Below are 26596 nucleotides of genomic sequence, written 5' to 3'. Positions count from 1 at the left end.
AACACCACTGCACTACCTTAAACCCTAAAACACTAACCCGAGCACAACCCTCTACACTACCCAAACACCACTGCACTACCCTAAACCCTAAACCACTACCCCCAGCAGTACCCCTACACTACCCAAACACCACTGCACTACCATAAACCCTAAACCACTATCCCTATCAGTACCCCCTACACTATCCAAACACCACTGCACTACCCTAAACCACTACCCCCAGCAGTAACCCCCACACTACCCAAACACCATTGCACTACCCTAAACCATTACCCCCAGCAGTATCCCATAAACTACCCAAACACCACCCTACACCCTAAACCACTACCTCCAGCAGTACCCCCTACACTACCCAAACACCACTGCACTACCCTAAAGCCTGATCACTACCCCCAGCACGACCCCCTACACTACCCAAACACCACTGCACTATCCTACACCCTGAAACACTACTCCCAGCACAACCCCCTACACTACTGAAACACCACTGCACTACCCTAAACACTAAATCTACCCCCAGCACGACCCCCTACACTACCCGAACACCACTGCACTACCCTAAACCCTAAATCTATCCCCAGCACAACCCCATACACTACCTGAACACCACTGCACTAACCTAAACCCTAAATCTACCCCAGGCACAACCCCTTACACCCCCAACCACCACTGTACTACCCTAAACCCTAAAACACTACCCCCAGCATGACCACTACACTACACGAACACCACTGCACTGCCCTAAACCATAAAGCACTACCCAAGCACAACCCGCAACCCTACCCGAACACCACTGCACTGCCCTAAACCCTAAAACACGACCCCCAGCATGACCCCCTACACTGCCCGAAAACCACTGCACTGACCTAAGCCCTAAAACACCCCTGCATGACCCCCTACACTACCCAAACACCACTGCACTACCCTAAACCCAAAAACACTACCCCCAGCAGTACCCCTACAGTACCCAAACACCACTGCACTATCCTATACCCTAAAACACTACCCCAGCAGTACCCCCTACACTACCCAAACAACACTGCACTACCCTAAAGCCTAAAACACTACCACCCCAGCAGGACCCCCTACACTACCCAAACACCACTGCACTACCCTAAACCCTAAAACACTACTCCCAGCATGACCCTTACACTACCCAAACACAACTGCACTACCCTAAACCCTAAATCTATCCCCAGCACAACCCCATACACTGGCCGAACACTGCTGCACTGACCTAAACCCTGAAACACGACCCCCAAAACGACCCCCTACACTGCCCAAACACCGCTGCACTGCCCTAAACCCTGAAACACCACCCCAGCACGACCCCCTACACTACCCGAACACCGCTGCACTGTCCTAAACCCTGAAACACCACCCCCAGCACTACCCCCTAAACTGCCTGAACACCACTGCACTGCCCTAATCCCTGAAACACCACCCCCAGCTTGACCCCCTACACTGCCCAAAGACCACTGCACTAACCTAAACCCTAAAACACCACCCCAGCACAACCCCCTACTCTACCCAAACACCACTGCACTACCCTAAACCCTAAAACATGACCCCCATACTACACAAACACCACTGCACTATCCTAAACCCTACAACACTACACCCAGCATGCACCGCTACACTACACAAACACCACTGCACTACCCTAAGCCCTAAAACACTACCCCCTACTCTACACAAACACCACTGCACTACCTTAAACCCTAAAACACTAACCCCAGCACAACCCTCTACACTACCCAAACACCACTGCACTACCCTAAACCCTAAAACATGACCCCCTATACTACACAAACACCACTGCATCTATCCTAAACCATACAACACTACACCCAGCATGCACCGCTACATTACACAAACACCACTGCACTACCCTAAGCCCTAAAACACTACCCCCTACTCTACACAAACACCACTGCACTACCTTAAACCCTAAAACACTAACCCGAGCACAACCCTCTACACTACCCAAACACCACTGCACTACCCTAAACCCTAAACCACTACCCCCAGCAGTACCCCTACACTACCCAAACACCACTGCACTACCATAAACCCTAAACCACTATCCCTATCAGTACCCCCTACACTATCCAAACACCACTGCACTACCCTAAACCACTACCCCCAGCAGTAACCCCCACACTACCCAAACACCATTGCACTACCCTAAACCATTACCCCCAGCAGTATCCCATAAACTACCCAAACACCACCCTACACCCTAAACCACTACCTCCAGCAGTACCCCCTACACTACCCAAACACCACTGCACTACCCTAAAGCCTGATCACTACCCCCAGCACGACCACCTACACTACCCAAACACCACTGCACTATCCTACACCCTGAAACACTACTCCCAGCACAACCCCCTACACTACTGAAACACCACTGCACTACCCTAAACACTAAATCTACCCCCAGCACGACCCCCTACACTACCCGAACACCACTGCACTACCCTAAACCCTAAATCTATCCCCAGCACAACCCCATACACTACCTGAACACCACTGCACTAACCTAAACCCTAAATCTACCCCAGGCACAACCCCTTACACCCCCAACCACCACTGTACTACCCTAAACCCTAAAACACTACCCCCAGCATGACCACTACACTACACGAACACCACTGCACTGCCCTAAACCATAAAGCACTACCCAAGCACAACCCGCAACACTACCCGAACACCACTGCACTGCCCTAAACCCTAAAACACGACCCCCAGCATGACCCCCTACACTGCCCGAAAACCACTGCACTGACCTAAGCCCTAAAACACCCCTGCATGACCCCCTACACTACCCAAACACCACTGCACTACCCTAAACCCAAAAACACTACCCCCAGCAGTACCCCTACAGTACCCAAACACCACTGCACTATCCTATACCCTAAAACACTACCCCAGCAGTACCCCCTACACTACCCAAACAACACTGCACTACCCTAAAGCCTAAAACACTACCACCCCAGCAGGACCCCCTACACTACCCAAACACCACTCCACTACCCTAAACCCTAAAACACTACTCCCAGCATGACCCTTACACTACCCAAACACAACTGCACTACCCTAAACCCTAAATCTATCCCCAGCACAACCCCATACACTGGCCGAACACTGCTGCACTGACCTAAACCCTGAAACACGACCCCCAAAACGACCCCCTACACTGCCCAAACACCGCTGCACTGCCCTAAACCCTGAAACACCACCCCAGCACGACCCCCTACACTACCCGAACACCGCTGCACTGTCCTAAACCCTGAAACACCACCCCCAGCACTACCCCCTAAACTGCCTGAACACCACTGCACTGCCCTAATCCCTGAAACACCAACCCCTCCACGACCCCCTACACTGCCTGAACACAGCTGATCTGCCCTAAACCCTGAAATACCACCCCCAGCATGACACCCTACGCTGCCCGAACACAGCTGCACTGCCCTAAACCCTGAAACACCACCTCCAACACGACCCCCTACAGAGGCCGAACAGCGCTGCACTGACATAAACCCTGAAACACCAGCCCCAGCACGACCCCTACACTGCCCGAACACCACTGCACTGCCCTAAACCCTAAAACACCACCCCCAGCTTGACCCCCTACACTGCCCAAAGACCACTGCACTAACCTAAACCCTAAAACACCACCCCAGCACAACCCCCTACTCTACCCAAACACCACTGCACTACCCTAAACCCTAAAACATGACCCCCATACTACACAAACACCACTGCACTATCCTAAACCCTACAACACTACACCCAGCATGCACCGCTACACTACACAAACACCACAGCACTACCCTAAGCCCTAAAACACTACCCCTACTCTACACAAACAACACTGCACTACCTTAATCCCTTAAACACTAACCCCAGCACAACCCTCTACACTACCCAAACACCACTGCACTACCCTAAACCCTAAACCACTACCCCCAGCAGTACCCCATAAACTACCCAAACACCACCCTACACCCCAAACCACTACCTCCAGCAGTACCCCTTACACTACCCAAACACCACTGCAGTGCCCTAAACCCTGAAACGCTACCCCCAGCACGACCCCCCTACACTACCCAAACACCACTGCACTATCCTAAACCCTAAAACAACACCACCAGCACAGCCCCTACATTGCCCGAACACCACTGCACTGCACTGCCCTAAACCCTAAAACACCAACCCCAGCTCGACCCCCTACACTACCCAAAGACCACTGCACTACCCTAAACCCTAAAACACCACCCCAACACAACCCCCTACACTACCCAAAGACCACTGCACTACCCTAAACCCTAAATCACGACCCCCTACACTACACAAACACCCCTGCACTATCCTAAACTCTAAAACACTACACCCGGCACGCTCCGCTACACTACACAAACACCACTGTACTACCCTAAGCCCTAAAACACTACCCCCTATACTACAAAACACCATTGCACTACCCTAAACACATAACCACTACCCCCAGCAGTACCCCCTACATTACCCAAACACCACTGCACTACCCTAAACCACTACCCCCATCAGTACCCCCTACACTATCCAAACACCACGGCACTACCCTAAACCCTAAACCACTACCCCCAGCAGTACCCCCTCCACTACCCAAACACCACTGCACTACCCAAAAGCCTAAAACACTACTCCCAGCACGACCCCCTACACTACCGTAACACCACTGCACTACACTAAACCCTAAATCTACCACCAGCACGACCCCCTACACTACATGAACACCACTGCAGTACCCTAAACCCTAAATCTACCCCCAGCACAACCCCATACACTACCCGAATACCACTGCACTACCCTAAACCATAAATCCACCCTCAGCGCAACTCCTTACACCCACAAACACCACTGCACTACCCAGAACCCTAAAACACTACCCCCAGTATGACCCCTACACTACACGAACACCACTGCCCTACCCTACACCATAAAGAACTAACCCAGCACGACCCGCAACATTACCCGAACACCAATGCACTGCCCTAAGCCCTAAAACACCCCCAGCATGACACCGTACACAGCCTGAGCACCGCTGCACTGCCCTAAACCCAGAAACACCACCCCCAGCACGACCCCCTACACTGCCCGAACACCGCAGCACTGCCCTAAACCCTGAAACACCACACCCAGCACGACCCCCTATGCTGCCCGAACACCACTGCACTGCCCTAAACCCAGAAACACCACCCCCAGCACGACCCCCTACACTGCCCAAACACCGCTGCACTGACCTAAACCCTAAAGCACTACCACAGCATGACCCGCAACACTACCCGAACACCACTGCACTGCCCTAAACCCTGAAACTCTACCCCCAACATGACCCCCTACACTGCCCAAACACCACTGCACTGCCCTAAACCCTGAAGCACCACCCCTCGCATGACCCCCTATACTGCCCGAACACCACTGCACTGCACTAAACCCTAAAACAACCCCCCGCACAACCCCCTACACTGCCCGAACACCATTGCACTGCCGTAAACCCTAAAACATCACCCCCCGCACGACCCCCTACACTGACTGAACACCACTGCACTGCCCTAAACCCTAAAACACCACCCCCAGCATGACCCCGTACACAGCCCGAGCACTGCTGCACTGCCCTAAACCCGAAAACACCACCCCCAGCACGACCCGCTACACTGCCCGAACATCGCTGCACTGCCCTAAACCCTAAAACACCACTACACATGCCCGAACAAAGCTGCACTGCCCTAAACCCTGAAACACCACCCCCAGCACGACCCCCTACACTGCCCGAACACCGCAGCACTGCCCTAAACTCTGAAACACCACACCCAGCACAACCCCCTACGCTGCCCGAACACCACTGCACTGCCCTAGACCCTGAAACACAACCCCCAGCACGACCCCCTACACTGCCCAAACCCCGCTGCACTGCCCTAAACCCTGAAACACCACCCCCAGCACGACCCCCTACACTGCCCGAACACCGCAGCACTGCCCTAAACCCTGAAACACCACACCCAGCACGACCCCCTATGCTGCCCGAACACCACTGCACTGCCCTAAACCCAGAAACACCACCCCCAGCACGACCCCCTACACTGCCCAAACACCGCTGCACTGACCTAAACCCTAAAGCACTACCACAGCATGACCCGCAACACTACCCGAACACCACTGCACTGCCCTAAACCCTGAAACTCTACCCCCAACATGACCCCCTACACTGCCCAAACACCACTGCACTGCCCTAAACCCTGAAGCACCACCCCTCGCATGACCCCCTATACTGCCCAAACACCACTGCACTGCACTAAACCCTAAAACAACCCCCCGCACAACCCCCTACACTGCCCGAACACCATTGCACTGCCGTAAACCCTAAAACATCACCCCCCGCACGACCCCCTACACTGACTGAACACCACTGCACTGCCCTAAACCCTAAAACACCACCCCCAGCATGACCCCGTACACAGCCCGAGCACTGCTGCACTGCCCTAAACCCGAAAACACCACCCCCAGCACGACCCGCTACACTGCCCGAACATCGCTGCACTGCCCTAAACCCTAAAACACCACTACACATGCCCGAACAAAGCTGCACTGCCCTAAACCCTGAAACACCACCCCCAGCACGACCCCCTACACTGCCCGAACACCGCAGCACTGCCCTAAACTCTGAAACACCACACCCAGCACAACCCCCTACGCTGCCCGAACACCACTGCACTGCCCTAGACCCTGAAACACAACCCCCAGCACGACCCCCTACACTGCCCAAACCCCGCTGCACTGCCCTAAACCCTGAAACACCACCCCCAGCACAAACCACTAAACTGCCCGAACACCACTGCACTGCCCTAAACCCTAAAACACCACCCCCAGCATAATCCCCTACACTGCCGAACAAAAATGCACCAGACTAAAGCCTAAAACACTACCCCAGCAGACCCCCTGCACTTCCCAAAGACCACTGCACTACCCTAAACCCTAAAACACTACCCCCAGCACAGCCCCCTACACTACCCAAAGACCACTGTAGTTCCCTAAACCCTAAAACACTAACCCCCACACGATCCCCTACACTACCAAACGACCACTAAACTACCCTAAACCCTAAAACACGTCCCCCTACACTACACAAACACTGCTGCACTACCCTAAACCCTAAAACACTACCCCCAGCATGACCCGATACACTACACAAACACCACTGCACTACCCTAAGCCCTAAAACACTACCCCCTACACTACACAACACCACTGCACTACCTTTAACCCTAAAACACTACCCCCAGAATAACCCCCTACACTACCTAAACACCCCTGCACTACCCTATACCCTAAAACACTACCCCCAGCACGACCTCTACACTACCCAAACACAACTGCACTACCCTAAACACTAAATTTAACCCAGCATGACCCCATATACTACCCAAACACCACTGCACTACCCTAAACCCAAAAACACTACCCCCAGCAGTACCCCTACACTACTCAAACACCATTGCACTATCCTATACCCTAAAACACTACCCCAGCAGTACCCCCTACACTACCCAAACAACACTGCACTACCCTAAAGCCTAAACCACTAACCCCAGCAGGACCCCCTACACTACCCAAACACCACTGCACTACCCTAAACCCTAAAACACTACTCGCAGCACGACCCCTACACTACCCAAACACAACTGCACTACCCTAAACCCTAAATCTACCCCCAACACGACCCCATACACTGCCCGAACACCGCTGCAATGCCTTAAACACTGAATCACCACCCCAGCATGACCCCCTACACTGCCCGAACAAAGCTGCACTGCCCTAAACCCTGAAACACCACCCCCAGCACGACCCCCTACACTGCCCGAACCAAACACCAACCCCAGCACAACCCCCTACACTACCCAAAAACCACTGCACTGCCCTAAACCCTGAAACGCCACCCACAGCACGACCCCCTACACTGTCCGAACACCACTGCACTGCCCTAAATGCTGAAACGCCACCCCCAGCACGACCCCCTACACTGCCCGAACACCACTGCACTGCCCTAAACCCTGAAACACCACCCCCAGCACGACCCCCTACAATGCCTGAACACCACTGCACTGCCCTAAACCCTGAAACACTACTCCCAGCACGAACCCCTACACTACCCAAAGACAACTACACTACCCTAAACCCTGAAACACCACCCCCAGCACGACCCCTACACTGGTCGAATACCACTGCACTGCCCTAAACCCTAAAACACCACCCCAGTACGACCCCCTACACTGCCCGAACACCACTACACTGCCCTAAACCCTGAAACACCACCCCCAGCACGACCCCCTACACTGCCTGAACACAACTGCACTGCCCTAAACCCTAAAACATCACCCCCATTACGACCCCCTTCACTGTCCGAAACATCACTGCACTACCCTAAAGCCTAACACTACCCCAGCACGACCCCCTACACTACCCAAAGACCACTGCACTACCCTAAACCCTAAAACACTACCCCAGCATGACCCCCTACACTACCCAAAGACCACTGCACAACCTAAAACCCGAAAACACTATCCCCAGCACGAGCACCTACACTGCCTAAACACCACTGCAGTACCCTAAACCCTAAAACACTACCCCCAGCACGACCCCCTACACTACCCAAAGACCACTGCACCTCCCTAACCCGTAAAACACTATCCCCTAAACGACCCCCTACACTACCCAAAAACCACTGCACTACCCTAAACCATAAAACACGACCCCCTACACTACACAGTGCTGCACAACCCTAGAACCCTAAAAAACTACCCCCAGCATGACCCGATACACTACACAAACAACACTGCACTACCGTAAGCCCTAAAACACTACCCCCTACACTACACAAACACCAATGCACTACCTTAAACCCTAAAACACTAACCCCAGCATGACCCCTACACTACCCAAACACCACTGCACTACCCTAAACCCTAAAACACTATTACCAGCATGACCCCCTACACTACCCAAACACAACTGCACTACCCTAAACCCTAAATCTATACCCAGCATGACCCCCTACACTACCCAAACACCACTGCACTGCCCTAAACCCTAAAACACTACCCCAGCACTACCCCCTACATTGCCCGAACACCATTGCACTGCCCTACACCCTAAAACACCACCCCCGGCACGACCCCCTACACTGCCCAAAGACAACTGCACTGCCCTAAACCCTGAATCACTACTTCCAGCATGACCCGCCACACTACACAAACACCACTGCACTACCTTAAACCCTAAAACACTACCCCCAGCACAACACCCTACACTGCCCAAACACCACTGCACTACCCTAAAGCCAAACCACTACCCCCATCAGTACCCACTACACTACCCAAACACCACTGCACTATCCTAAACCCTAATAAACTACCGCCAGCAGTACCCCTATGTTGGACGTGGCCCTTTTTGCAGGGTCATCCCTAAACTTTTTGCCTTCCTCCTGTATTTTTTCTGACCTGTTGTTGGCTGTTTTATGACTCTGGGCACCTTACCACTGCTGACCAGTGCTAAGGTGCATATGCTCTCCCTATGGTCTCATCCCTGACTACTGTCAGTGGCCACTGTAGCATTTTGCTGTCTGTCTGTTGGGACACACCTGTGGGCCAGTTAAGGTTAGGTGCTGCACAGGTGGTGTCCACAGGTGAGGAGAAGGGTTCCCCATGGATTGGCTTGGTGGGCCCTGAGAGTATGGACAGAGGGAGTCCAATAGGTTCAGATTGGCCTAGAACTGGAGTCTGCCCCTGCAGTTGCGGGCCAGGTCCTTGTTCTATCGCCCCAAGCAGGGAAGACCATCACGGTGGTGATTGGTCTACCCTGCGTTTTGGCTGGAAGGGGGTTGTGTTGGACTTGGCCCTTTTTGCAGGGTCATCCCTAAACGTTTTGCATTCCTCCTGTATTTTTTCTGACCTGTTGTTGGCTGTTGTATGACTCTGGGCACCTTACCACTGCTGACCAGTGCTAAGGTGCATATGCTCTCCCTATGGTAAAATGTATACATTGATTGGGGTCCCTGATTGGTTCATTTGGTTTACTGTCAGCCCCTAGTAAAGTGCACCAGGAGTGCCAGGGCTTGTAAATACAAATACCGCTGGTGGGCTTGCAGCACTGGTTGTGCCACCCACAGAAGCGGCCTAGTAAAATGTGTCTAGGGTCTGCCACTGCAGAACCTGCGCGCGGTCTGGTACCGTCGCGCTGACTGCGAAGTGCCCCCACTTGCCAGTCCCTAAATCTTCCCTTAACTACATATTAGTCACCCCTCTGGTAGGCCCAAGGGCAGGGTGCATTGTAGGCATAAGGTAGGACATGCCCTGATGTGTGTGGCATGTCTTAATAGTGAATTACAGCCATTTTCGTTTTTCACTATTGAAGGCTACCTGCTCTCCATAGGCCAGAATGGGCTGCTGGAGTCACTACACGCTGTGACCCCAGTGGACTCATAGAGCATGGAAGAATGTCAAGTTTAGTATGCCTGAACTCAGAATAATAAAATACTTCTTTTAGTAAAGTTTATTTTAATATCCTGCGTTTGTAAATACTACTTTTAGAAAGTTAGTATTTACTGATCTGGCCATTCAGTCCGCCTCTGCGTTGGGTGTGTGTGTTCTGCCTAGCAACAGTAAGGAGCAGGGTTGGGGAATCCCCAGAGACAGGCTGGCTGCCAGGTGGTGGGTAGAGAGATTACACCAGGATGGGTGGGAGGAGGACATCCTTGACTCTTGAATAGACCTGTGCTCTGCCACCACAAAGCCGGCTCCGGCCCCTGTGGAGCGGCTGATGTCTCTGCCCTGCTGCTGAAAGGAAAGTGCAGAGTCACCATAACAAAGTGCTCCAGAACTGGACTGAGCCAGGCCCAGGCCCCCTGGCGCTAAAGAACAAAAGAATCACTGTATAAAAGTAGGAGCCTGGCTCCTAAGAAATCAGATCCTGTTTACGCAACGACGAACCTCTGCCTGAAGGAGAAGGACCTGGAGAAGCTGAAGGAGGAGTACTGTCTCTCTGCCTGAGAGACTGGCCTGCAGTGGGTGCCTGTCTGCTGGAAGGAGAGGAAAAGACTTAAAGAAAGGACTTTGCTTCAACTTGTGCTGAACTATCTCCAAGGGCTTGCTAGAGAACTTGCCTCCTGAACTGCGCCCCAGGAACATTGGGCGCTACCCCCCCTTTGAGGAAGAAAAGACTGCCGTGGGTGATATCAGAATGTAGATTCAATGGAAGCTAGGGATTAGTATGTCTGCATGCAACTACCCGCTTCAGTCGCCAAGGGCATCACTTACCACTACTTACTTTTTTACATATGGCATTAGTTGTAGTCTGCTCCTGGGCATATTTTATAACAAAAAACATTTTGAGTATTACTTTTCAAATTATGATGTGGTCCTTTCTAGTGCCATTATTCAGGCCCTTATATAAGCACACAGCAGAATATCCCGGTAGATACTTCATCATGTCCCAGACCCTGGAGACTGCTTATGCTCACCGACATATTCTAACTTGCGCACTTACGGGGATTCAAAATGAATTTATCGGTCAAGTAGAAGATAGGTTTTGAGCAGGGAAGGCTAATGCAGACATTGGGTTTCACACACAAGACTGGACCCAAGAGTAAAAGGAACGCAAATCAGCAGGATAGACAGGATTGGCAGCATAAAGGCAGATTGTGTTTTTATCACAAACAGACTGACTATAGTTCCATATTTGAAGGGAAGAGTGCATGTAGGCACACCTTTGAAGTCCGTGGCTCATGGAAGTTGTACATAGATAGTTAAGATCTGGTGATCTCTGGAGTTTATTATGTGTGTGGAAAGAATGCCTATTTCAAATTACGCAGTAGATGGTATGGGACCTCTTATTTAAGAGGGGTGTTTCCAAAGCTTTGTCATGGGAATGATTTCGATCACCCGGTTTGGGGAGAGACTTCCAGGCGTAATCGTGAGCTGAGAGCCGTAGAAATTGTGGGTGATGTTTTTGGAGCAATCGAGTGTTGGAGTGATAATATGTGACATTAAGATTAGGTATATACATAGGATATGTGCTGGTCAGGGATGAGTTAGACTGATAGAGCTGTATATGCACAAGGGTGTTGCATGTCATTGGGATAGTGTACTGGCAGAGCGGAAGTTGCATGTCGGATCTAAGTGCAGGCCAAGTACACCGGCTCGTTAGAGTTCAAGGATCCAGGTCAATATAAAATGTAGGAGAATTAGTGCCAGTGCTGTCATTTGTGAAGAGCATTTCTCAAAATCATCTATGAAAGCTACTTATGTTCCAAAACTCTGCGCGTAATACATGAACGTATGACATGGGCGTAATACCTCAATATTTGTAATTGTCACTCAACCCTGCTAACTCTCCATGGGTGCCTCATTCTCGGGGTTAGTACTTAGGAGGACCACAAGTAATTGCGTCAGAACCTGCCAATATTGATGTGACTGAATAAGGTGATCAATTTGGCACAGGATTTCACTACCTATACACGTCATGAAGAATAGCTGTAGTTTGCTAATAACAATTACAGAATACTTTGACTTTAGGATTAAATCATTTTTATTATTGTAACGCCCAGTATACCTAAACCAAGGGCTCCAAAACAGCACAGAGGAATGAATTAATTCAAGTAAAGGAGATTACAATATGTGTTATCTCTGAATTATGTACTCCCACTATAAACCCCTGCTATAGCAATTAAGGTAGAGGAGAGGTGGGTACGCAGGGGAGAGGTGGGGCAAAAAATAGAAACAAATCCTGAATATTGCACTAGAAAAGTTTATATGTTGAAAGCTTTCAATTATTCAAAATACAAGGAACTCACTTTTATTTGCTTTTTTATCCATTAGATGTGGATTACTGTGGATGTTTTGATAATACATACAGTTAGATGTAGCACAAATGTAGTCCAGGGGCATTGGAATGCTTTACATGAGCACCAGATAACAAAAGGTCGGATTCTTTTTTTTATGCTCTGGTAGATTAACTGTTTGGCCCAGAATCACAGGATGTTACCTAGGCGCTGGAACCTGTGCCTGGTTTCCCAGTTTCAAAGACGATAAGGCCACAACCTCTCCCGTTTGTGTGTAGTAACTAATATCAGCAGGCAAAGGAGAACAGAAGAGACTAATTAAACTCTGCCTGTTCCATGGAGGTGAGGGGGATAAAAAAAAATAATTAACTGAGGTGCTCCATGGCTGGCCCTAACCAACCCATCTCTCCAGTCCACTACCCTGTCATAGTCCTCTTCAAATCAAGTGCTAATGACTTTCCATTAGCAGCTCCTTGAAAGTAGCCAGGCGGCAGGGACACCTTATGCTGTGAAGACGAGGGGGAGCCATTTTCATTCTGACTATTGGCAGGCCGGCCTCACTTAATGTGCATCCTCAAGTTCAGTATATGTATGCCTTTGTGTGCTTGTAGTGGAGGGGAGACAGCCCAGGCAGGCGGGGCTGCTTATCCTACCGAATAAATGGCCCGTCAACTGTTCTCAGCCACCCATCGACCTATGGTCGATTGCCCGCCTTGCCAATCCAAGGCTGGTTGGGGCTCTGAGCAGGGCAGGACTGGGGTCAACTGATGGATGGTAGTGTGCACCATACTCCCCTGAGCAGCAATAGGATATACAAAGCCCTTTGAACTACTGCTTGTTTAGATTTTAAAAAATTGCAATTATTGCACTTGCAAAGTTTTTGTAGCGAACATTAGGCTATCGTGAGAAATCTTATCCCATGCAGTAATAAACATTTTATTTAAAGGGGTGCGGAATCCTCTGTTTCAATGTTTTTGTTCCCGTTTCACCGCCTCTTACTCTTCCGAAAGTTGCATCAATTTTTTTAGGATTTTGAAAACAGGCATGTTGTTTGTTTCATGCAATTTATTTGTATTTGAAAGACTAGTTAAAAACAAGCCATTGCAATGTAATCGGTCTCGCCTTTGGGACCTTATATGTATTTAGCTATGCAGCACATTAGCCTGGGTGCTGAAACATCTACTGTTCTTTAACCTGGAGGGAAAGTAAGCACCAAACTGCGCCAGGTATGGGGACACATGGAGAGAAATATTGCCTTTCAGCAGGAAATGGTATAGTCCAAAGCTCTGTTTTCAATATAAAATCAGGGCCTTCGATGGTCATATCACCGAAAATACAAGATTTGAAAAAATATTTTCTACGGTGCTCATGGAAGACAATTTCTATGGACTGGAATCTAGAGAAAGCTAAAGTGATTCTGGTATTTTACTGACCTTGCTGGTCATTTTCTTTCAAGAAAAATAAATACAGACAGTTGCCAGAACATTTTTAAAAAGAAAGTCCCTGCGCAGAAAACAACTCTGGTATTTTACTGACCTCAACTGGTCGTTTTCTATCAAGACAGTTAAATAGAGGCAGTTGAACAAGCAGAAAGCAATTCTGGTATTTTACTAACCTCTACTGGTCGTTTCCATCAAGGCAGTTAAATAGAGGCAGTTGAACAGAAAAAAAGTCCCTAAGCGGAAGCAGACAAGTCCTTGGGCTGATCTCCAGAGCCCACAAAGTACATACACATATAAGTATATACTAAAGTATATACAAGAGGTCTCGAATGCTCAACCTAAAGATACATTTCAACTTGAAAAAATTTAAAACATATAAGAGGAACTGATAAGGAGAAACGCTTTTTGATGGCAGAACAGCCCCGAATAGATTTCAGTAGAAGCAGATGACTCATTAAATAAGGTCTGGGGTAGTTAAAATCAAGTATCAATGAAGCTGCCTGGAGCTGTTTTATGTAACACGAAGTAAGGGAGATTTTTGGATAAGCAAACACGCTTACTTTAAATAAGGTACATTTGCTAAAAAGAGATGCCATTGCGGTAGCTAGGAGTAAAACCAGTGAACATCTCTTGATTGTAAAACATACAAACAACTTTCTCTGAGATATAGGCCATGGTGGAGGAAGTGACAAAACTTGAGAATGCATTTGGGACCTAATTTTTATTTTCAAAAATGTTGTCATTACGTAAGGAAATGGCTGTCGAGGGAATTTGGCCATTTGGAGCAACTATTTATTATACATTACATTGAAACAAATTAACGTTTCCGGCGCAGGATAGGGTTGTTGTTTCCGATGTCAATGAAAAGAGCTTGATAGAGGCAAGTGTTACTCAAATTTCACTTTGAAAAGACAGATATTTGTCAGATAGGAGGCCAGTAATATACAACTGAAAAATCAGTAAGAAAATATTTGCACCAACATTTCCATTAAAAAAGGATCTGTGACTTTTCAAGCTGGTTAAGGCTGCAATCTTTGATCAATTTGGATATCAAAATATAACCGATGGTACTTGTCCTTTATTTGGTCCCACTGATGCCCAACCTGGTACTTTAAAACTAAGCGGGATCACCCCTGCCCAAAATACAGTTCTCATTTTTACGTGGGAATACCATTTGTTGGCTGCTCCTGAGTGGAGACTGGGTCCTCGTATGAGAGCCAGTCTGGATACTCAAAAGGCATTGAAAATATGAGATGGCCCCCAGCAAGCCTATGGTTACTATGTTCTTCAGTTAGGTCAATCTACAATAAACTAATCCCTCCATGAGAGTCTCCACTTATCAGATGATTTCTGATCTTAATCCAGTATGTACACGCACCTATAGGAGTTGTCCTCTCCCATCAGTTCTTTTCGCCTCAGCCTCTGATCCACTGGATTTTTCATTGAATGGTAGGCTTATAACTCATGGGTTAGTTTCCAAGAGATTTCTCATTTGATATCTCATTATGCAAATTACATGCCTTGTTTTATTTATTATTTAAGAGTCTTTTATAGCGCTGGCTAGACTCGAAATGTTCAAAATTGTACATTTTGGATCGGCATGCCATGTCCCCCATGGTCTTGAAATGAATTGAGAGATTCATAATTTTGTCTGGATTGACTGTTAACTGGGAAAAATCTGTTTTTTATCCATTAACCAGTGTTTGGCTAGATGGCTGTCTACACAGCCAATAAGGAAGGCATCCAAACCTTTTCAATATCTTGGAAAATGGGTTGGATCAATAACCAAGAATTGTATGAGGGTAATGCTGTAAATGAAATTGATAATATCTATGAAGTTTTAGAGTTGATCCCATATGTCCCAAATGGGTAAAATATACATATCAAAAATGACACTGCTCGCTACAATGTTGAATGTGTTCAAAGTAATGTCAATGTACTTGCCTACATACAAACACAATACATTAAAGAAGTAGGCAGATTGCTTACGTTCTTCCATTACAATAAGGCTGCGGTTAAAATCTCAATTGGAAAACTGTGGCCACCATACTCGGAAGGGGGGCTGAAAATGTACAGATTTGAGCTAATATTATATATGGGATAAAGTAGCCCAAGTCATACATCATAAGGATATTGCTAGTCAGAGTAATTCCACAGCCATATAGAGGAAGGAGGCCAAAGGCTGAGTTCCTTTATAAGGTATGGAACTGCAAGTTGACTTACAGTAGACTTATCATGTACACCAAGGGTACCTTATTTCATATAATACATGGTCACATCATCACCTTTCCCACAAACCACTTAAAACCTTGGTGCGTAGCTCTGTCATATGAAATAGCGAGAAGGTTTGCAAACATGAAGAACAAAAATAAAACCTCTGGTGTAAAATGAAGGACATCAAAAAAGTCTTACATATTTGTTGCAGACAGATATTAGAAACAGTTCAATACAGCTCAGTTAAAAAAAAAAGCTTCAGTAGCTTGGAATGAGTAGAAACATGCAGGAAGGTTCTAGCTTTTCTCTAACTATCCAAGGAGTGCAACAATTAAACATGTTCTCTCTGGTTGCCATTGTTAGTTAGAAAAATAGAGCAGAAAAAAGAAAAGCAAAGTTCTGTTTTCCGATGCTTTCAATAGCTGCTTTAGTAATGTTCTGTGACCTGACCTGCCTTTCACCTCGACTGCTTGCTCTGGCAGCAGGCATTGTAACATCAGAACTCGAATGTAATAACTTATAATAGCCAAGTTCTAACGTATTTTCTTAATATTCGGTGATAGGGTGCGTCACAAGTCTCCGATTTAATAAGGGATAAATTACCCCCTACCCTACATGAGAAAGATATTGTTAGTCACCGAGGAGTCCCATAACCATATAGAGGACTAAAGCCAAAGGATAAGTTCCTTTATAAGGTTATGTAACTCTGAGGTGACTTGCAATATCTTTATCATGTATGCTAGGGGGTACTTTATCCCATATAACACATGGACACACCATCACTTTTCCCACAAACCACTTACAACCTTGGTGTGTAGCTTCTTCTTGTGAAAAAGTGAGCATGCATTAACATCTGAAAAATAAAACATCTAGTGCAAAATTAAACACATCAAAAACTTTTTCGTTAATTGTTGAAAAGGGTTATTCAAAATAGTTTAATAGAAGTCAATAAAAAAAAAAGCTGCACCAGAAAGGAATGTGTACAAAATGCAGACACGTTCTAGCTTTCCTCTAACTATCTAATGAATGTTTATCATCTAAACGAGAAAATAGAGCAGAAAATAGAAAGCAATGTTCTGTTTCGTTGCTCCAAACAGCTGATTTAATTATGCTCTGTGACCTGACCTGCCTTTCTCCTCAGCTGCTGGCTCTGGCAGCAGGTATTGTAAGGCAAGCACAATAAGACTGTAATGTCAGAACTCGACTGTAATAACTTATAGTCAAGTTCTGACTTCTTCTCTTTACAATCGGTGACTGTATGCGTGATAAATTGCCGATTACAAATAAATTAGAGATTATACAGGGATTACAGAATCCCATGTATAATTTAACTGATTGTGCAGAATGCATGCCCTGAGTGTTGCCAGCCTCCAGACATTCAGGCCAACATTTTCTTGATTTGCATTCCTGGATTTATGTTGGTCCTCCGAGAAATGGAATAAAATATTGGCCAAATGTTTTATATAAAGTCCACATTTTTCATTAAATGCTCTTGATGCAATGCGATGTTGATGCATTGTTTGCACAAATACATACACATAGCTCTAACAAGTATACAGTGAAAGTGTTCAAGTAGTCTGTTTAAATATATACAGTTGTATGACAGCATTTGTAACATGAATTTGAATAGGCAATCCTTACTACCTGAGAGCATTTACAATGGGACTGAAGGCTGGATATATTATTTGAAGATAACTGCTCATAAATTAAAATCTATTAGGCTCCCATAAAATGTGCAAAAATAATGAACAATTGTTTTAATAGGAGGCACACAGCTCTGTTCATAATATCGACCCCAGTCAGAGCTTTGCAGTAAAGAAACAAAAGTGCCTTTGAGCTAGGCACCAGATAATACTAAGACTCTCTAAGAAATCTCCTAATGATCTCTCATTGATCAAAGCCTTTCTTCTGATAATACCCAAACACACTTTGGGGCCGATTACGATGTCAGTTGGAAAGCCTCTGATGGCTGTTTGGAAGCTTTCCAACGGCATCGGAGGCTTTCCGACTGACACGGTCGGTTTGCGGTTCAACCAACGCTAAATTACGATGTTGGCGGTCAGCGTGTAAACCGGCCTGTCTTTCCGACGCAGTTCCAATCGGCTCTGAGAGTCTCCTGGCCAGTCAGAAGCGTACCGCAATCCCCCATGGATGGCGTTTCCGACTTCGGGATTATGATGTCAGAATAAAAACACCTTACCTTGCTGGTTTTTCCGACACTGAAAGCCTGTCGGAAAGTGACTTTGGGGGCCCTAGCAGGGCCCCCTTGCTTCGACGGTCTACTTTCGGTGGCCGAGGGGGTACCCAGAGTGCCTCCCTGTGAAACGCTGCACTGTGTGGCAGGCACCAACTGTAAATATCTCTATCAAAGCATCACTCAGCAGGCCCTTGTCTACTGCCCCAACTTTGGAACAACATCACATACTTTATTTGCCCCTAGTCCTCGATAACAACTCTTTCATCCTCCTATGAGATCTCAGTTTTCATCTTGAAGACTAGACTGACACCAACTCAGCTGCCTTTCGTGATAATCTTGAGAACCTGGGAGTATTCAATCACATCTAGGAGCCCACCCATGCCACCAGACACATACTAGACCCCATCTTTACATCTATCGATAACACTACAATCAACAACCGTAGGCCTGTCACCTGGGCAGACTACGCCAGAGTAAGTTTTACCATCAACGTCCATCAATCCATAAGAGCCTCCACACCAGGCCCAGCACGCTGACACTGGAACAAACTAGCAGTGGTGGACTGGACGACTGCCCTAAATGAGAAAAACCAGAACCCACAGACATCCTGGCATACAACATTGAGAACTTCAACAATTGGATCACCAACTGTGCCAAAATATTGCCCCCATGAAATGAAAAATAGAACAAAAACCAGAACACAAATCAGCAAACACAAATGGAGAACCAGCGAAGGAAAAGTGGAAAAACACACCCTCAAAACCTCCTAGAGGAGGTACCACCAGCTCATCCAAGAAATCAATAGGAAGGCCCTTGTCAAACCAATAAACCCCTGCCCCAACAGCAGCAAAGAAGTATTGGCAATTGTCAAAGACTTCACCACTCCCACAGCTCTCACAGGAAACATCAACACATCACATGACCTGTGCAACAACATCTTGAACTTCTTCTGAAGCAAAATCCCAACCATTTAAAGAAACGTCCCCCCACAACTGTACTACTAAACCCATGGCTATTTCCTGAAGTTAAGACAATCACCACAAGGGACACGTTAGCACAGAGGAAGAAACCACACCAATCATGAAGACCATTTACTCCAGGGCCCGAGCGGACTTCTGTCCCTACCACGCCTTTGACAAAGGAGCAATCCCTATCAGCGAGGCCCTCAACCCTATCCTCAACACCTTCATCACTATAGCCACCTTCCCAAACCCATGAAAACATGCAGCTGTCAATACCCTCCAAAAGCAACCCTCGGCTGACCCAACCAAACTCGACAGTTATCAACTGATATCCCTCCTTCTCTACTCAACCAAAGTCCTGGAAAAAACACCTCTCTGACCCCCTCGCAAAACCCCAGCTTCTCAACACCACATAATCAGGATTAATACTCAATCACAGCACAGAAACTGCAGCTAAAGCAGCAATGGATGGCATCCGGATGATACTCAATGCATGAAAGTACACCCCTCCCCTTTCAAACCTATCAGCAGCCTTCACACCATCTTCCATCACATTCTAACCCAATTATTTCACAAAGTAGGCATCCAGGATCTTGCCCTTAAATGGATGTGCCCCTTCCTCACCGGAAGAACCCAAACTGTCAACATGCCCCCTATGCCTCTGAAGCAAGAGATGTTATTTGCTGAGTCCTGCAGGGCTTCTCATTCAGCTCAATACTCTTCAACATCTATGTGACCCTGTTAGAACTGGGGGTCTCTAGTTGGCAGAAGTAGGTACCTTTGAACAAATAGGGACCCTTGCTTCGAAGTCAGGGAAAGGGGATTACACTACTGGATAACCCCTGCTCACCCTCTTTGTAGCTTGGCACGAGCAGGCAGGCTTATCTCAGAGGCAGTGTGTTAAGCATTTGTGAACACATACAGTAATACAGTGAAAACACTACAGATGGACACCACACAGGTTTTATAAAAATGGGGATTCTTTATATAGACTTAACACAAGACCACAAACAACAAAAATCCACAATACTGTACTCAAAATTGACTTAAAGATGGTAGTTCAAGTTGATGGTAAATGCGACACAGTTCTCACAAAAGTACCTGGATGCGTAACGCAAAATAAACAAAAGGCTTGCAGCGTTGGAGATGCGTTGGTTCCTTGCTTCTGGGGAGACGATGCGTCGTGCCTCAATGCTTGCGCAGAGTAGGGGATGCGTCTTGATCCTTATCGGAGAGGAGATGATGCGTAGAATCTCGTACTGCGGCCCGGTTGAGATGCGGCAAGATGGTGCCTCGATGCGAAGCGACAATCCGGTGTGATGCGATAAGATGGCGCCCTTGATGCGACGACGTTAAGACGATGCATGCACGCCCTGGCAGCCTTGCTGTGACTCTGTACTTTGGAGCCACGACAGGCCCTGCGGCACGCTTCTCCGGTGATGCGACGGCTACCCTCACGGTGGCGTCACATTTCTACGGTGATGCGTCGGCAGACAACTGTGACGAAGACACACTACTTAGGAGATGCGGCGGCGGCACGCCTCTCCGGCGATGCGACGACTACAGCTGCAGCGGGGACACGCTTCTTCTTGTTGCGACGCTCTTCCAGCTCCCAGCGACACGCAGGTTTCTGCAGATAGAATTCCCAGCAAGGAAATTCAGAGGGGAGCTGGTGGTGAAGTCTTTTGTCCCTGAGACTTCAGCAGGAGGCAAGCACAAGTTCAAGCTCTTGGAGTAATATTCTGCAAGATGATGAAAGTCCTTTGAAAGTTCCTTCTCCTCTCCTTGGCACTGAAGACACCACTGTAGGCCAACCAAGCAATACAGCACACTGGCAGGGGGGGGGGCAGTACAACTCCTACAGCTTCCTTTGGTTCTGCTCCTTAGTAGAGGTTTGTCTTGTTGTTCCAGAAGTGATCTAAAGTCTTGGGGTCTGGGTTCCCATATTTATACTACTTTTCTCTGTGTTCTCTGAAGGCAGAGAGGCCTTTGCCTAGTCCAAACCAGTTCTGGTCAGTCCTGGAGCACTTTTTTGACAAGACCCCTTCTTTCCTTTCCCAGTGCAGGCCAGGGACATCAGACGCACCACAGGAGGTGGAGCCAGCATTGTGGAGGGAAGGCACAGCCCTATTTAGGTCTCAGTTGCAGCTCCTCCCACCCATCTACATGCAGATCTCTCTATTCAGACCTGTGCTGACTCACCCTGTCTCCTGGAATCCCCCAGCCCCTGTCACTCAAACTCCAGACAGAAAATACCTAGCAGAGGCAGGCTTGGATACTTAAGCAAGAAAATACCTACTTTCTAAAAGTGGTATTTTCAAACACAGAATGTTAAAACCAACTTCACTAAAAGATGTATTTTATCATTCTGAGTTCAGGCATACTAAACTCGAATTTCTACCATGTTCCCTGGGTCAGTCAGGATTATAGGATGTTATAATTAAACTGCCCATTCTGGCCTGTGGGGAACAGGTAGCCTTGCAATAGTGAAAACGAAAATGGCTGTAATTCACTATTAGGTCATGCCACACACAACAGGGCATGTCCTACCTTATACTTACAATGCACCCTGCCCTTGGGCGTACCTTAGGGGTGTCTGATATGAAGATAAGGGAAGGTTAAGGGACTGGCAAGTGAGTGCACTTGCCAAGTCGACATGGCAGTCAGGGACTGCACACAGGCTCTTCAATGGCAGGCCTGAGACACACTTTACAAGCTGCTTCTGTGGGTGGCACAACCAGTGCTGCAAGCCCACCAGCAGCATTTGATTTACAAGCCCTGGGCACACATGGTGCACTGTACTAGGGTCTGACAAGTAAATCAAATAACCCAATCATGGAGTCACTAATTAGCACATCAATTTAACATAGGGAGAGCATATGCACTTTAGCACTGATCAGCAGTGGTAAAGTGCTCAGAGTCAGAAAACCAACAAAAACAGGTCAGAAAAAATACAGGAGGAAGGCAAAAAGTTCAGGGATGACCCTGTAAAAAGGGACAAGTCCAACAGACGATTTATACAAGCTCACAACAAACATCCTCACTTACGTCAACGACATATAACTGATACTGTCCCTCCCAGACAAAACACCCAACACCAGGAATACGTTCACCACATGCATGACAGAAGTAGCCACCTGACTGAAGTCAAATTGCATCAAATTGATCTCTGACAAGCTGAGGTGGTAGTCTCCAGGAAGAACTCCTCACCATAGGACTCCACCTGATGGCTCACACCCACCCCATGCCCTGCTCACAAGTGAGCAACCTCTGTATCATTATAGATAACAAACTGGACATGACTGCCCAAGTCAACGCAGTGGTCTTGGCCTGCTTCAAAACACGATGATGCTGAAGAAAATCATCAAGTGTCTACTAGACAATTTCAGGAAACCGATCACCCAACCCTTCAACACCGGAAGACTGGACAATGGAAACACTCTGTATAAAGGAACCCCAAACCAGCTCAAAAGAAGACTGCAGGCCATCCAAAATGTAACAGCCATACTAGTCTGCAACCTCCCATGCCGAGCACCCATCACGCCACAAATTAAAGAACTCCACTGGCGAACAATACACAAGGGCGGACATTATAAACTCCTAACCCACACCTACAAAGCTCACTACTGCACTGACTTTGTCTACTGAACAGATGCATTCACTTCCACCAACCTTCCAGACAACTCCACTCTGCTGGTCTCTCATTAGCACATACCCTACGCGCACACAAAAGCAGAGCAAGTGGCCGCGCCTTCTCATTCCTTGCCTGCAAAGTCTGGTAAGACCTTCAACAACACATTAGAGGCTTCTCCTCTCTTCTTGACTTTTGCACGAAGCTAAAGCTCTGGCTTTTTGAGTAAAATCAGTAAATCATCATAAGATTTCATTCAAACACAGCAGCATTCATTGTTTGTTCCTGTCATCAATTTTTCCTCAGCAGTTTTAATCCTGAAAAAGAGAAAGAAAAAACAAAAGGGGAAAGAAAGAGAAAAATGGACAGCTAGAGTCAAAGAGGAGGGATGATACAAATCTGTTAGAGTGAGATAAAGAGGCAGGGAGTGCCTGGTGGTTGATTAAAGAGGCATGAGATAGAATCAAGAATACATAGGCTTTGTGTTCGGCACACTGATCTTCAATAGCATTGGCAGTGGGCTGCTGAGAAAAACTTTGGGCCCTGGCACTTAATCTTAAGCAGCCCGGATGCAACTACTTTTTCTGCACCACGGTTAGCAAGGCCAATGCCTTTTTGAAGGGTTAAATATGTGTGCAAAATGCCTACATTTCCTTTTCTGTAGTAATTTCTGTACTTACTGCATTACTGGTAATGGCGATCGTAGACATAATCTGTTAAAAAAAGAAAAAAAATAGTTATTGTTAAGAACACATAGGGAGAAGCAAGGAGCACATTATAACAGGAAAACACCTTATTTAACAATGATATATTTGAATTTTTAGGTCAGTGTATTTTATGTACCATAAAGTACCTTAGTCTTATTAATCATTACCCCTCCGCCCACTACACACTGCCAGAACTACAGTATTGCAGAACATGTACTTTGGATAGCACAGGTCCCCACTGTACCCGTGTTCAGCAGCATCATGATTACCTCACTCTTTGGGCTCTACTCCCAACAAAAAAGAATATTTAATGTTGTGGACAAGCTCAAATGGATGATTACTTGACATACAAATCACATAATTTGGGAAGTAGTGCAATGCACAAATGAGAACACACAAGGAATGCTGACTATGAGTCTGTTTTCAACTTGCCTTGGACTGATAACAAGAAAGTCACAAAAACTGACATGGTGTTTGATGACCGAAAATCCACTTTGACTGGATCGTATTCCCTCCACCCCCCTTTTGGTCACTTCACCATAATCCTTCTTCTAAACAAAACCAACCTGTGCCGGCTACCAATTACACCTATTGGAAAAACCAGCAACCATCACAAAGATAAATCTTTGTAATGATGCTGATGTTATATACTGTGGTTTCTCTGTGAGAGAGTCCCCTGACTTTTTATGCTCCTCCTTCCTCAAATTCCTGCTCGAATTTTCAAAATGGAATTCATGAGTCTGTGCTATTTTTTTAGAGCAATGTTGGTGTTTTGTTTCCAAAGTTTTAGTTGCTTAATGAAAATTCTGAAAATCCTACACTCTAGCATCACTTACCTTGACAGTTACTGCCTCTTTCTTATTTTCTCTTACTCCTTATGAGTGAGCTGGCTTTAAGCGAGATAAAAAGCAGATGTTTTCCTTCTTTATACATACAATCAAATGAAGTATTGAAACTTTGATACCTGTATACTTTTTTTTTCCAAATTGTGACCGATATATTATAAAGTCATATATCGTGTAGGATGATACGTATATCAAAAAATCAATAGGAGAGTGGATCACTGGTCCTGGGAAACCAGGGTATTGCATGGTTAGTACGTTGTACTGTTTAAGAAACCCTCATTCACGTTTGGTATAGGATCGAGATTAGCGGTATATCTTGATTCTCCGCTAGATTTGTCATTAACGTGATCGCATAATCATTGGGTTAATCCAATGCTTCCTCCACCCGGAGGCTTTTACCACTGGTGGTCACAGTAGTGATCGTGAATAAAAAGAGGTGAGGTGATTGTGGTGAAAAAAGGTGTTGTTTAAAAATCTCGTAAAGCCAGCAGATTTCTTTATTGGTACTGGATTCGGGATAGGTTTAAAAAAAGTTTTGTAATTGTGCACATATCAGACTTATTATGGTCAAGTGCACTTTTTAAAAATAGTGTCCAAAAAAGGTCGACATGTTTCAGCCCTCGTCAGCCCCTAGGGGTCAAGTGGGCTTTCTTCAGGACCTGGTGCAGAACAGAGTGGCCTTAACTACAGGCACCCTTGTGGAAGTGCGGGAAAAAGATTGTTTCCTTCTTGGTCGCACATTCAATCTGGTCTCCTTGGTTACAGACCACAACGGGTGCTCTAGGGGGGTCGCTTCACGCTCTCTTCGGCGTCGGTCTGTGACCTGAATGTACGACCAAGAAGGAAACAATCTTTTTCCCACACTTCCACAAGGGTGCCTGTAGTTAAGGCCACTCTGTTCTGCACCAGGTCCTGAAGAAAGCCCACTTGACCCCTAGGGGCTGACGAGGGCTGAAACATGTCGACCTTTTTTGGACACTATTTTTAAAAAGTGCACTTGACCATAATAAGTCTGATATGTGCACAATTACAAAACTTTTTTTAAACCTATCCCGAATCCAGTACCAATAAAGAAATCTGCTGGCTTTACGAGATTTTTAAACAACACCTTTTTTCACCACAATCACCTCACCTCTTTTTATTCACGATCACTACTGTGACCACCAGTGGTAAAAGCCTCCGGGTGGAGGAAGCATTGGATTAACCCAATGATTATGCGATCACGTTAATGACAAATCTAGCGGAGAATCAAGATATACCGCTAATCTCGATCCTATACCAAACGTGAATGAGGGTTTCTTAAACAGTACAACGTACTAACCATGCAATACCCTGGTTTCCCAGGACCAGTGATCCACTCTCCTATTGATTTTTTGATATATTGAGATAAGGAAGCTGAGTGGACCTAAGCCCTTCTTTCTCCCTCCTATCTGATTTTTGAACGAAAGGATGATACGTATAGCAATATTTAAAAACACTAGACTGTTCCACAACATAAATAATTACATACATACATCTATGCCATATACATTACATAACACCTAACACAATTCAAAGACTATAGGGCCATTGACAATAGTAACACACATACAAGATGATTACTTAATTGAGGTCAATATAACCTTATTTTACATATTTAAACATGAGGCCTTATTCTTTGGTGTAGATATGTCTGATTTGGAACGAACGCCTATTTTTTATTTTATACACTCTTT

At 46.8% G+C, this 26596-nt stretch overlaps 1 protein-coding gene across 2 annotated transcripts in view; it reads right to left on the bottom strand.

The window, feature by feature from the left end:
* Nucleotides 1-26596, bottom strand: part of LOC146867156 (uncharacterized) — a 514074-nt gene that overhangs the window by 266027 nt on the left and 221451 nt on the right. For both annotated transcript variants that reach the window (XM_085603679.1, XM_085603682.1), the window contains one exon: nucleotides 24010-24042. In XM_085603679.1, the coding sequence (XP_085459805.1) occupies nucleotides 24010-24039 (30 nt within the window). In that variant the 5' untranslated portion in view covers nucleotides 24040-24042. The remainder of the gene's footprint in view (nucleotides 1-24009; nucleotides 24043-26596) is intronic.

Source organism: Triturus cristatus, chromosome 1_2 (genome assembly GCF_964204655.1).
Source record: "Triturus cristatus chromosome 1_2, aTriCri1.1, whole genome shotgun sequence".
NCBI lineage: Eukaryota > Metazoa > Chordata > Amphibia > Caudata > Salamandridae > Triturus > Triturus cristatus.
The sequence above is the reverse complement of the archived record's forward strand: the minus strand, read 5'-3'. Positions and strand labels throughout refer to the sequence as shown.